We start from the raw sequence: 14,443 nt of genomic DNA on the forward strand, positions 1-14,443 counted from the left end.
GCTGCCCTGACATGTGACGCCATTATATTTACTCCACCCCCCTTTCCAGCCCCCCCACTCCACTGTGTTTTAAACTAGCTATAACTATGAATCTGGTTTTGATGTTATTGATCCGGCCAATGTGATGACAGTAAATAACATCCCATATTAGCAGTTGACAGATGAGCAGTAAACTTACAGATAGGCAAATTGTCTGCCTGTGCAGACAAGAGAGCAGTGGCGGGGCATTAGCGTGCACAAGACAAGGCAACTGAAAGTGTTTGTGCACTTACTACCTACCCCCCACTGCACACTCAAAGTTGTGCTGCTACACACACACAGAAACAATGCTGTTTTCCATATTTGTTCAGACAGCGTTTCTAATCTCAGGACAGACTTTGACCAAAACTGTTGACACAAGGGTTTGTTTTTTATTGAGCTGGATATTTGGAACCCAGTTGTCTCTGTTCAGTGCCATCTGAATTATAATTACTCCTTGGAAAAATGTGGGGCTCCGGCTATCAGTATTTATACATTGGCAAGAACACACAAAGGTGAGAAAAGTGACACTTTACAGTGACATTTTACAAACTATGCAGCACATGAGGATAAAAATAAAAGTTGATGAAGTTAAACAACAAAGTCACATTTATAGGCATCCAAGTTCCTGCAATGGCATGCAGCCCAATGCCACAAGTATTTGTAAGTTGCATACCAACAACTTGTTATCACTGCGATATGACATTTAAAAAATGTTTTCCTTCTTTCCACACTTAATGTTGTGAACGCCTCAACGATTAAATAATTACTCACACTCCAGCCAGTGTGAAACCTGGGCTTTTTTTTGTTGAACGCAAACATTTTTCACATTATCATTCATTTGTATGAAAGGCAACAGGTAGATGCACAGATTAATTAATCATTCAAACGTATATATATGAAAATCAGCAAGTAGGTGGAAACACTTCATAACTACGAAACCTCATATTTCTAGTTCTATTATTTAAAATGGCGAAAATGTGTTTTTCTAGCCATACAAATCAGAGGTCAACCACATTCTGCAATGGTTTCGTCATATAGCTTTGAAATGTTGGATATTTGTTTTTAATCACCGATTAGAAAGTGTGAAAATTCAAGCAAGCAACTCTGGTTAGACAACGGCTCTAACGTCACTATACCAAATAACTAAGCCCTAAAATCTGAGTTTATTTTTTATTTTTTTCATCCCTCTAGACTTGACGCCAAGTCATGAATGCTAAGCAGCGAGGAGGAATGGTTCTAAATAAAGATTTCAGGTCAAAAACAGGAAATGGCTCACTGAGCAGAGAGGGCAGGGCCAACTGGAGAGCTGTACCCACAACATCTCTCCCTCCCTCCTTCCCTCCCTCCCTTTAGCTTGATTTCTCTCGCTCTTCTTTCATCTCCCTCTTGGTGACAAATCCGGTTGCTCCTCTTTCTTGGTTTCTCTTTTTTCTCGGTTCAAAAGTATCTGGACAACGGCCATTTTGATACATTTTCCTCTATGCACCACGAATATTAATTTGAAATAAAACTGTCAAGATTTGACTGATGTTTCATAAAGGTTTAATTAATTTAACCATTTTGGGAGTACAGGCATGTTATATCTGTACCTACATTTTTTTCAATATGTGATTGATATAACTGTAAAATTAACCATTTTTTAACACTTAGATTACATTTCTTTGTAGTCAATGAGCAGCAGATTGAAATCACCCAATTCCTCTTTTTGCATGCTCTATTGGTTTCAGATCATGCCATTGACTCCCATCTAGCCATTTTCTATTGCTTATCATAATCAGGATAATGGGTGAGCTGGAGCCAGCTACCTGAGCTGCAGTACATCCTACATCCACCCAGTGAGACGATTTATAACAGGGGTCCCAGTTTCGATTTGTAATTTCACATGAGATACATCAACAAGAATCAAATCAAAACTGTGTGCGCTGCAAGATTTTGGCAGTGTATGTGAAGAGGACCAGATAATCATATGCTATAAAACAGGGCGTGTCACAGCTCAACATTTAGGGAGAGGCTGGGGGTGGAAAAGAGGAGGAGGAGGGGCTGGGAGTCCGGCTGACATGAACAAGGAGTTTTTGGGCCCCCCCCCCCCCCCCCCCCTTCCCCCACAAACCACCCATCTGCTTTTATTCCCACTGTATCACTTATTTTCCTTTCTTATATTTTTTTTCTGTCTAAACATCCCATCTTTCTACCCTAGGTACATAAACATAAAGTAAACACTAGAAACTCTGTGTTTGAACATAACTGTTACATACAGCATATGAAGATGTTAATTATAAAATACAATGAAGATAAAATAAAATGTACCTTTGTGATGATATGTGACATCATACATGCAAAATGTTGGAGCTGAATTATTGTAATCATCATACTGTTTGTGATTACAAATATGAATCAACTTTTTGAAACTACACCATCACTGGCACTCAAAACTGGAAAGCGCCTGTGACAGTTTCACCCTACACTGCCAAATACCGAACATTTCCTGGAGCCTTGTAAAATACCTTGACTCACTCACTTCAAAAAAGAGGATGTTGACGCCATACAACCTTCCACATTATAGTTTCCTGCAAATGCTGCAATATGAACGTGCACACATTTTCTCCTCGATTGACCATCCTATCAAAACCCAAACAATTAGGCAATAAGCTTCTCATGTTTTGAACTAATTTCATTGTTGAATCATCAGCCAGTATTGTGAAAGTGCTTATAGTAAATTCCAAGTGTTGTTATGCTAATAACCTCCAAAAGAATCACAGCGAAGCTTTATGCCAGCATTGGTCAGCCCAGATTAAATAAGCATCATTAAATAAATTGTACATACTTGTTTAGACGCCTTTGCAAACAAAGCTTGTGATTTGCTCCGGGCATTTATCAACTGCAGTCAACTTTAAAGGCAGAGTTTATGTAACATCTTGCATGGATGTCAAAGCTGAATGTATATATGCACTTCCTGTCTTATAGTGTACATGGGGGCTTAGACCGCTGACCATCTAAAAATCATTCGTTTTGTTACATTCCCAACACACTTTACATTTAAACTTAGTGAATACACTTGGATTTTTCTGAGAATTTTTTTTCAGCATGCCTTCTGCAACATGAATTCGATACAGGAAGTGAGTGAGCAAGAGAGAGAGAGAGAGGAGGTGGAGTTGCTTGAGGCAATGTAACGCCTCCATGGTCAGGTGACTTACAGGAAATAATTTGTTTTGCTCTCTTTCACTACAAGTGACAGCTAAGTGTTTTTATTAGTGCTTGCAATGGCTGTACAAGTGAAATGTTTGTTGGTATAAGTCCATGAGCACCCGTTTTAAAGTTTCCTCCAATACATTCTGTTACATTTTGGAAGTGAACTTCAAAAAGTGTCGTGCAGGAGACACTGGAGCCCTAAACAGGAAGGTCATTAATCTTGTGCCGAATCATGTCAGGAACAAGGAAGCAGCCACAGAAGTTCACGGGCCTGCAGCGACAGTTTAGCTACTTTGCCATCTTTCTCGAACTTTTCCCACCCTCTGATGGCTTTTATTTTTCCAAACCACAAGAAGGATGCTGAACAATTCTTCTCCAGGCATTACTTTTTTTTTTCTCAATCATTATCATGAATTGTGTTTTGCATGTGTGTGTGTGCGTGAGAAGAATTATTTTTCCTGATAATGTTATACATTTTCAAGCTCTCACAGCATTATGATTATCAGACAAATCTCTATTTGCAAATGATGTGTTTAGTTTATTGCTGGTTGACCTCTGATTGATTCAAATTCGAAATAGAAATACAGTCTCATAGTACAATTATTTATAATGTAAAACCTTTAACTGTACCGCCATTGTTTTAAGTGATATATTAACATAATCAACATTAACAGCAACTCCAGCCACCTATATGAAGATTTACTTTAGATAAGATACCTTTATTGTAATCAGATTACAGTTTAATGTATTGGCCTATTCAGATGAATCACCCAGCTCAAGTCTGCAAATGAGTTGCCCGTTCTGAGATCAATTAAATTTTCTCAATCTGAATCATTTGTTAATAGTTTTAGTAATTCAATAAGAAAACACTGATCGTCACCTATGATTTGTTATCTTGATTTCATAATCAGCTATTTTTGTGGTGACCCGATTACTATAATTCAGTTAAATAGGTGGTCATCTATTACGTCTTACCTCCTACGCCAAAGCAGACTGCCTGAGTCAGCTCCTCAGCTCTATCACGACTCATGGAGCTAGCGCAAGGCCTCCCCTACCTACCCTTCAGCATCACACCACTTTCCATCACCAATATCGTCATGAGCTCTCACCATCGCATTTTTTAGGAGCGCTATCACTCCCTCGCTCACATTAAAAACATCAATGTATGAAATGTCACTCTCTTTTCCTCGCGTTTTTTTTCCCCATTAGTTTAGTCAGCCGACCTCTTTTCTCTCTCGCTCTCTCTCTCTTCCTGCTGGCTGCCTTCAGGGTAGCAGAAGGGAAGTGAATGGCTTCAGCCCTCCCAGCTGGTCCCATCACCCAGCAACCCAGAGCAAGACAAAAGAGCACGCACGCACACACGCGCGCACACACACACACTCGCACAGACAGGCCGATGAACAAGCAGCCAATGCGCACACAGACACAACCTCACCGGCAGACGAGTGTGTGCATGTCCTTCTGCAGATTAATACACACGTGCACACACACACACACACATTGAGCACCCCCCCGCCCACCTTTGACCCCTCAAACTCACATCCATAAACAGCAAGTCGGCCAGCCGTCCCCCTGTGGACTCTTACCCATCGTCCCCGTCTCCCCTCCTCAGCACCCTTTCCAGACACCCACTCCTTTGTCCGCAATCTGCTCCCAAAATATTTGGGGGGGGGGAAACAGATGAACATGTGTTGGTCCAAATTAGATATAAGCAGAGGCGTACACTTCAAAATATACATGTGATTTAAAAAAAGGAAAAGAAAAAAGGGGGGGGGGTCCATTTTTAACTTCTTGTTGGTGATTAGCGAGTGTTCTCGGGGGACAGCATTAGACATCATTTAACGTCTAATGATGGGTGCCATTGACCTGCTTTATGGAGAATATAAATTCCTGCGTTTCATTGGCTTGCAATGAAATGCCTTCAGGATATTCATTCATTCATTCTGCTTTTTCAATAAATGATACATTGTGTCAGAGAACGGACTTTGTTACACAAACATAAAGCAAAAAGAACACATTTTTATGAGTTAGTATGACAGCATAGTGAAGGTTTTTATTTTAAGATAGCAAAGCAATAACTTACTTTCAAAGCAAGGTCATTTCAAACAAATCGAGGTCCTTACAGTATGGTTTTATTTTAGGTGGCTTGACAGGTGAGAATAGGACAAGATGTGACAAAAACGTCTGAATTATAGTTCAAAGTGTTTGCCCTGAGTCATGCTAATTTTTTTTTTTTACTTGAGACCTGAAAACAAAGAAATTCAACAAATTGCCCATCTAAGTTACGTTTAGAATTGTCTCAATGACTAAAGGGGGAAAGAACAACTAGGCTTACTAAATATTTACTTTGACTTGCTCCTTGCATTGATCAAGAGCCAAAACAAACCTGCAAGAAAAAATGCTTGGCCTCTAAGTCTTTTTTTCTGAGCCCAAAACTACACAAACACAGCAGTAACATTTTCTCTCAACATCACATTGAAGTTGTAGTTATTTTCTTTTATAAACTAGACAATTTTTTTTTGTTGCTAAATACTAATGTAACTCATTCGACAATATTTAGTTAGTGTAGTTTTTGATGCTTCAAAGACAAGTAACACAAATAGGTCAAAAGCAAAATGAAAGAAAAGGGAAGGAGAAGTGCTGGCAGTGTAAATAATGAAAAGAAGGTCAGTGCCTCCAGGGACGGAACGATTGTGAACACTTAGCGCAAAATAAAGGCACCGACGGGCCACTGGAAAGAGTCCGCCCAGGGTCACACCAGTGACATCATACACTACAATGATGGTGGATTTGTGATGGGTGGACAGTATTTAAAAAAAAAAAAGAAGATAGGTGGACAGGTGATGATGAGATGATGCAGAAGCCCATGCGTATGATCTTTATTGTTATAATCCATTGTCCTAAACTGTATATATATATATATATATATATATATATATATATATATATATATATATATATATATATATATATATATATATATATATATATATATATATATATATATATATATATATATATATTAGTGAATAATTGCTTCTTGGAAAAAAAATTGAACATATCCTAGATATCAATTTTAGGGTTGTACAAATAGGCCAAAAGTGACATTATAGTGGTGGTAGGTTTTGAATTTCTACAAGATGACAAGTGAGTACAAAAAGCCTACATGGACCTTAAGATGTACATAAATAAATAAATGCTCATACGTCTTTCCACATAAAGCGTGTTCAGCGAACGCTGAGCAAAAGATCCTGGCTTTTCTACCAACGGCACCTAAACGCAGCAGGAGCCAAGCACTATTTGCGTGTGGCGGGGCAGGCACGTCGCGTGGTGACTCACAGCTGAGTCAGAGTGTCGTGTCGTGTCCCCGCCTACACGGCGGTGGTGGCCAATAACGCACAAGCGGCAGCCGCCGCCACGGCAATGAGCTGTCAAGGCGCACAGTCAGCCGCCCATCCCCCGACTGTCTGGCTGTGTGCGGTTTCGGGGGACGCCACTGAGACTTGAGGGGTGGTTATGGAGGTTATGTAGCTCGGCCTTTGACAAACACTGCGTGTGTTCACATATGTGAAGTGTGAAGGATGATGCTGTAGTTCATCTCTTCAAGAGGGGCTAAATTACTCCAGTTACACACTTTATGAAATGATGTATACACTTACACGTTCAGGAAGTGGCAAATAATCAATAATGGCATTTGCAGAAAACAGCTTAAATCAACTTTCTACTTATCGCAACTTTTCAACAGCGGCTATTAAACCAGAGGGTGAAAAATCTTCAGTTTCTTGCGATTATGCGTCATGATTACCCTAAGAGGGTGCTAAAGCGCTACTTTATATTTAACGGTGTTTTAGCGCCGTCTTGTGGCAATAAAAGGGAATTTCAGATAAGCAATTTGTAAAAAAAATAATAATAATAACCTGGTCTCATCGATTAAAAGTGCTTTCCCACCATCTTGGTGTCTACTTAATTATCATAAACATTTTTGTGTGGGCACAATTAGGGATTTTCTGTACAAAATAGCAACTCTGACTCGGATCCATAGGATGTTGGGCCTGAGTAAGGAGTTTATAAATTACTAATTCACCATGGACAGCTCCATTTTTATCTGACCAAGATAACGTTTACAAATGTCTACGCTCATCTATTTATATGTGGAATAGGTTTATTCAAACGGTGTAGGTGTTTTCAACACTAGAGAACGTGAGTCAACATTTTGTTTAACAAATTAGTATCCCCATGTATAAAATGGTTCGCTCCACCTTGCTTTAAGCTGCAGCAAATCCCTTTAGTATCTCACTTTAGGCTCTGACTCTTGGCAAAGATGAACTACAGGGACCGCTACACTTCGTCCTCCTACCGGAAGATTTTCGGGGATTCTTCCAGGTTCTCCGCCTCTTCCTCCTCATCCCGGATGAGCAGCTCCATGCCTCGGGGCTCACCGGGGCTCCGGTCCATGGCCTTGTCCCGAAACAGCACCTCTTCTATGGGCATGTACAGACGGCTAGGACAACCCCCGGCCTCCTTCTCTCTTGTGGCCACGGACTCCCTGGACCTGACCCAGACTTCAGTGGTCAACAACGAACTCAAAGTCATCAGAACCAACGAGAAAGAGCAGCTGCAGGTATGTGACGTCATTGACAAACTATGGAAACAATGTAATAATAATTACGCTGGAGAATTAAACAGTTCATAGTGAACAATGCAAAGAAAACAGCAGCTGGTTTGAGACATTTGTCTTTTTGCACAGGGTCTGAATGATCGCTTCGCCATGTTCATCGATAAAGTCAGACACCTGGAGCAGCAGAATAAAGTACTGGAGGCCGAGTTGGTGACGCTGCGGCAGAGGCAGAGTGAACCATCACGGCTAGCTCATCTCTACCAGCAGGAGATGAGGGACTTGCGGTCCCAGTTGGAGGACCTGAATAGGGACAAGAACCGCATCCTGATCGAGAGGAATCACATGGAAGATGAGCTGCAGGTACAAAAGGAACCATGACTGTATCATTAAGGATTATTAATGCCATGCTGTAATATATCAGTCAAAAAACAACTGAAAAAAACTTTTAATGTAAGAATTTGAAATATTTAATTGGCCTATTTATTTTATTTATTACTGGTTTGGTTCATAACATGTCAAAATATTTCAGAAACTTAATGGCAAGTATGAGGAGGAGTTGACTGTGCGTGAAGAGGCCGAAAATACTTTACGGTCCTTCCGGAAGGATGTGGATGATGCTGCGTCCGTTCGTCTTGATCTGGAGCGCCGAGTGGAATTGCTGATGGATGAAATCTCTTTTCTGAACAAAGTCCACGACGAGGAAATCCAGGAGCTGAGCAGCCTGATGGAAGCGCAGCAAGTCTCCGTGGAATTGGAAATGGCCAAACCCGACCTCACCTCGGCTCTGAAAGAGATCCGCAACCAGTACGAGTCAATTGCCTCCAAAAACCTGCAGTCGGCAGAGGAGTGGTACAAAGGGAAGTTCGCCAGCCTTAGCGAACAGGCCACCAGGAGCAACGAGGCCATGCGAGCCAGCAGGGAGGAGATGAACGAGTTCAGGAGGCAGCTGCAGGCCAAGACTTTGGAAATTGAGACACTGAGGGGAGCCAATGAGTCTCTGGAGAGACAAATCTCAGAGATGGAGGATGCTCACAATTCTGAAGTCACGGCATTGCAGGTATGCAATAGCTCCAATACATTGATTAAACATATTTTCCAAAGCACACTTTTTAAATATTCTTTGGTATCTGTTGACACACTCCCTTGAGTGATTTAAGCATATTAGCCACCAAAAAGAATCAATGGGCCATTACCAGTGTCACAGAAAGTCACTTGTACCTGAACATGCAACAGATCGGCAGTGAAGGTTACGAGCCTCTCCGACAAATAGGATTGAGAAGTTCAATCATCAATTGTGTCACAGCATGAGTTCCATAAGCTAAGAGCATCCTTCAAGGTGGCCTTGACTTGTCAATGTCACCGGCAAGTTGAGCAGAAACTATCAGAGACAATAACCTAGGATGCATGTTTACCTAATTTTCACAATTATCACCTAATGTTTGGTCCCCATGGTCCAAATTGTTCTTGTTGTCTTCCAATAATTCAAAATACACAATGCATTCACATTTGTTAGATTAACAATGGATTCCATCTAAAGTTTGGTAATGGGCTATAATGAGGATTCTCAATTTGGCACTTCACTCTGTTATTAATTTTACCAATGAAAATCATTGGCCACTTAGATATCTATTTCATGAGAAATGTTTGCCTTATGATTTAGAAATTAATTAGCGATTAATAGTGACTATACACCAACCTGTTCCATCCAGCTGCATTAACCTTCCAGAGCAACTACAAGACTACAAATTAGTTTGTCATGTTGCTCTGGAAGGTTAATGCAGCTGGACGGGCTTCAGTGCGGAAGTCATTTGGGCTTAGATAGAGAAAGTTCTTAGTGAACTGATCCTGTGTATTTAGATTAACCCAGGCTGCTGCTAAATTGGATACAGGAAGGGCCATCTGTTTTCACTGGCTATTTAGAGAAGCTAAGTAAGCCTCAAAAGGTTATGCTCGTCTTTTAAAAGACAAAAGTAAGCTTTCAACTGTGTGACCTTTCACATCATGTTTGACCTCTTCAAAACAGGACACTATTGGACAATTGGATACTGAGCTGAGGAACCTCAAGGGGGAGATGGCCCAGCACCTGAGAGAATATCAGGACTTGCTTAATGTCAAAATGGCCTTGGACATCGAGATAGCTGCATACAGGTGGGTAGACATGAAACGATATGAAAATGGACTATCACGATTGTCATGAACAAAAATGATCAAATGATTACTAAAACAAATGTAAACAAAACAAAATAATTCAACTATAAACTATGTCAATCTAAAGACTATTAATTTCATACAGATACTTTAATATATGTGTCCTTTCATCCTACAAGGAAGCTGCTGGAAGGAGAAGAGACTCACTTTAACTCAGGGATGTCGTTCGGAGGCGCCAGTTACAGCTACCAGCCCCGAAGCCCAGCCGGCTCCTCCAGAAGCGGTCAGCGAGACAAAGACGGAGCCAAGAAGGAAAGCCTCAAGGAGGAGGAAAAAGACGAAGCAGACATCAACTCCAACAACTGAAGTTGTGGGCGCAGACAAGGAGTGAGATAAATAGCACATCCTGCATTTCCTAAGTTCTAGTCAAATACTATGCACAATTTAAAGGCCCAGAAATGATTTCTTTCTTTCCATTGTGCATAAGTCTGAAACATGTTGAACATTTTTGGACTCTAAATCTATCTCAAATGGAAGCTTGTATCAAAATGTAAACAAAAGGATGTTAACATAGTATTAGACAATTGATGTGCTAGAATTCTAGACATTTCTGTCAAAGTCTAGTGGCTAATTTAAATATTAACACACCATGATATGCTTATTTGCGCATCACTTACATTTTCAGACTAGTGCTTTTTCGCTGAATGTGAACTTGCTAGACTGTGTGTTTGTGTCTATAGCTGTAACTTGATGTTAATAAATATTTGCTAGAAGTGGTTGTGAGAATGACGGGTACTAAAAATGCTCTACATATCTAAACGACTGCATTTCATCTGGCTTTAGAACACACTGTCAACCCAATGTGTGATTCATTTGAACTGACTGATTGAAAGAATAAAACGATTGACTAAATGCAGTCAGTTCCCTCATGCAGCGCACAAGTTCATCAGTTGAAAAGTACCGTTAATGGTTTTATTCAAAGCAATTGTAGTAAGACAGAAACATTTCGTTAAACCTGATGAAAGACTTCTTCCACAGAGGTCAATTTCAACTTGATCATGGTCTTTGTCCTCAAAGATGTACCCCCCAAAAAAGAATCATTCAGAGTTAGATTTGAGGGGGGCGCAACTACAATGTAAATCTACGTATAGTGTGCTTACAAAACTTTGGCAGTTGTTCTCCTTGAGTGATATTTTCATGATAACCTCAGCTACAGAGATCAGTAGAGAAAATGTTGCATCATCTTGGCAAAGTAAACAAAAATATAAACTAGCTGAAGCCGTCATTAGGCAAAGTATACAAAAATATAAACTAGCTGAATCCACCATTAGACACAATAGACATGGCCCGAAAAATAGTCTTAAAAAAAATCCCATCATATTGCTGATGCTAGTAACTTGCTCCAGTCATTTTGCAGTTTACAAGAGGTGTGCAACACTAGGAAGCCAAGCTACTCTCGCCTTTCAGGCCAGACAGGACAGGACCAAGCCAAAGTGCAGCACCAGAAAACCATCCTGAAGACACACAAAAAAAGAATTGATCTTTAAAAGCTGATGACAGTAATTTAACAAATGGCTGTTGCCAAGTGGAGATTTTGAATCATAAAGCAGCACCCTCAGAAATGGAGAATAAGGTAACGTTAGCATGTGTTTATTTTGGTATTCTTGGCAGTGCAACAAGCAGTGAAAAATCAAAATGGCAAGTAAAATTGTGCCAATGTGTCACACGAATGAGCTTTAAAACATTTACCTGCACAGCCTCAGCTCCCACAAAATTCGGTACATCTTTTAGCGACTGATAGTGATCCAGGAGTTGATCTCCACAAACCACATCTACCTACACAGACACGGAAACAAATACATACGCTTCCATACTTAGAAAACAATTAGTAATCAAAATTATACAGTCGGACTGGGTGTGAATCGCACAATGCTCAATTGGGGGGGGTGGGGGGTGGTTTAGGGTTAGGGGGGTGAAAATCATAAGGCTATGATTTTCATTGTTATCTTCAAAGGTTTCAGCTCACTGTCAAACCCTTCTGCCATCATTGTATAAACAAGTGGTCGGTGTCCATGTGACAGTAAAGTGGATTTTGCGTTGACCTCGTCTGAAGCAACAACCAGCATCAAGGTGACTCTGCAGACCCATTAATCTCATTAGCCAGCTTGGCGGACTCACCTGGCAAGTTGGGCCGAGTTCCATCTTCTTCCTGATGAACAGCTCCACGTGGCGAATGGTGGCGTCACCTGACACACGCACATACGGCCTCTCTAGTGGCTGGACAGCGAAGTACAACAGACTGCAAATCAACATGTTTTGTGGCGGTTTCATTTCTATGGCTATGACTTATCCCAAATTGTAAGAGAGTCAGAACACGCCATTCTACCCATCAGCGCAAAAACTAATAAAACAAATCAGTATGTTTCTTTTGAAGGAAACTGATAATGCATAACCTTGAATTGTCATATGGCGAGGTATTTGTTTTATTTCTGCAAATTTCTGTGTGAATTGTATTTTAACACTGACTGGAATTCTCAGAAAAAACTCCAAAGCTATAAAACAATTACCTTGTAGCTGTTTATCCCCTCTTCAGCCCTGAAAGAAAAATGACTGAGTCAATATATGTTTTGTTCATAGGAACAGCAAACATGAGAAACAGGATCATCTGCTGACATTTTAGTGCAACTTTGCCTATGGTTACAAACTACAGTGGAACCTCCAATCCAATATACAATTTCCTCCATGGCTTCAAAACTTTTTATCATTTCAAATATGCTTTTCGATCCACAATTGAAAGTAAGGTTGTTACTTTTAGGCTCAAATATGAGTCCAATCTCACTTCATGAGTGACTATAGCTACAATGCTTTGGAAGCAAGTCAAGGCGACTCACCCAACAAAATCCAGCAAGAGCGACATGTCCAGCTCAGGCGGAATATTGATCACGCACTGAGGCACTGGGTCCTTCTTTTGTCGTTTTGATGCCAGAGGAGCTGGTGTGGAGAATGCCACTGCCACACAGAAAATAAAGACCAGACATAAGATTATGACCGCTCTCTCACCTTTCAGTCATTTCCATTTATGGATATACTTTACCTGATTTGGGTATCGCCAGCCCTCGTTTTTTGTAAAAGTTACACATCTGCTCTCTTTCGACTGCAATATAAAAGCATTCATAGCTTAGGACAGAAATTTAAACCTATATAATAAGGATGCATCAAAAATGCGGTCACCAAAAATTTGAATCTGAAAATGGCCCCATAAATAAAATGCTTACACTCCTCAAGGAAAGGAATCATCTTGTACACAATATCCTGCAGTTGTCTGTCAGGCCTGCCAGAAAAGTCAAAATCAAAGTCAAAGTCAGCTTTATTGTCAATTTCTCCACATGCCAAAGACACACAAAGAAACCGAAATTTCGTTCCCCCCTATTAGAAGACAAATATCATACAAAAAGATGACTTATTCAACAGTGATATGCTGAACAAATCTATCAATATTCAATACACACTGAGGGAAAATATGACAAATACCTAATATTGTAAAGAGGTTGTGTTTCGTGCACTATAATGGTGCATGATGGACACCTGTTGCTGTTGAAAAAATGCTTCACGATGCAACTTTTGCAAACTAAGGAAAAACAAAAAAGACTTAATGAATGAATGAGTAACATAACAATACATACACAACATGATCATAACAAAGACAACAAAGTCATTTTGAATGCAGACTTTTGGATCTACTTACATGTGTGTAAGCACTCTGTGATGGTGGTGGCATCAATGAGGAAGCCGCAGCACAGCCCACATCGGATGTAAGGGTAGAACTGATTGAGGGGGACCTGGGACTGCAGATATCAAAACAAAAAAAAGCACAGTACTAACCCTAGGAACATTAGCTTTTAACTTATCAACTTTTACTGCATAACAAATAGTTACCTCGTCTTCGGAATCGCTTCCATATGTGGTAATACCACAGGGAGGCGTTGACATTCCCAAAATCGGAGAACCACGCTTCCTAATAAGTAAAAATGCCAAGTCTGCAATTTTTAAAAGGTAGTAGGACAAACGAGTCGCTAAGTAAGACGTAAGCTTTAAACTATTGTTTACTTTGCCGGTCAACTTGCACAGTGCGCTGACGTAGCCGGGCTAGCTTTAGCTTGAGATGAGAGATTCAAGTCGGGCAAACGTGGTCAATTACATGTGTACGTTGGCTGTTGTTGGTAAATCATCTCAAAAGCATGCAAATCGTGTGTCCCGGTCGTTTATCGTGCTGTGTTAGTGAGATAACAGGGAGTCACGGGAAAAAAAGGTCGCGTAACAAGTCTTCACGTGGACTTTCTATCATGACTTGTGTTCGCGGTCTTCCGCGCGAAGTAGTTTAATAGAGCTTGCTTCCGGTGTGGACTTTCATAATAAAGTGAGATGTCTGTCTTTACTGTCGTATATTTTTTTTTTTTTTTTTTTTTT

The 14,443-nt window shown here is 40.4% G+C and overlaps 2 protein-coding genes across 3 annotated transcripts; one reads left to right on the top strand and one right to left on the bottom strand.

Annotated features, from left to right (window-relative positions):
• The first annotated feature begins 7,498 nt into the window (after window positions 1-7,498).
• On the top strand, window positions 7,499-10,749 carry LOC125978464 (alpha-internexin-like). Its single transcript, XM_068652466.1, has 5 exons — window positions 7,499-7,831; window positions 7,958-8,188; window positions 8,358-8,885; window positions 9,852-9,976; window positions 10,156-10,749. The coding sequence occupies exons 1-5, from the start codon at window positions 7,532-7,534 to the stop codon at window positions 10,340-10,342; spliced, it is 1,371 nt and encodes a 456-aa protein (XP_068508567.1). The 5' UTR covers window positions 7,499-7,531; the 3' UTR covers window positions 10,343-10,749.
• Window positions 10,750-10,934: 185 nt separating this feature from the next.
• Window positions 10,935-14,352, bottom strand: pcgf6 (polycomb group ring finger 6). 2 transcript variants are annotated; one of them, XM_049735854.2, is made up of 11 exons: window positions 14,175-14,352; window positions 13,913-13,991; window positions 13,722-13,821; window positions 13,508-13,604; window positions 13,252-13,307; window positions 13,071-13,130; window positions 12,868-12,985; window positions 12,544-12,571; window positions 12,155-12,253; window positions 11,726-11,812; window positions 10,935-11,490 (listed from the first exon to the last, which is right to left on the bottom strand). In XM_049735854.2, coding segments are annotated over exons 1-11 (777 nt in total). In that variant the 5' UTR covers window positions 14,177-14,352; the 3' UTR covers window positions 10,935-11,439. The 2 variants fall into 2 exon arrangements, with proteins under 2 accessions (XP_049591811.1, XP_049591812.1); XM_049735855.2 differs by having other exon boundaries at window positions 14,084-14,351.
• Between the last annotated feature and the right edge of the window lie 91 nt (window positions 14,353-14,443).

The sequence above is a fragment of the Syngnathus scovelli genome, chromosome 12 (assembly GCF_024217435.2).
Source record: "Syngnathus scovelli strain Florida chromosome 12, RoL_Ssco_1.2, whole genome shotgun sequence".
Taxonomy (NCBI): Eukaryota; Metazoa; Chordata; class Actinopteri; order Syngnathiformes; family Syngnathidae; genus Syngnathus; species Syngnathus scovelli.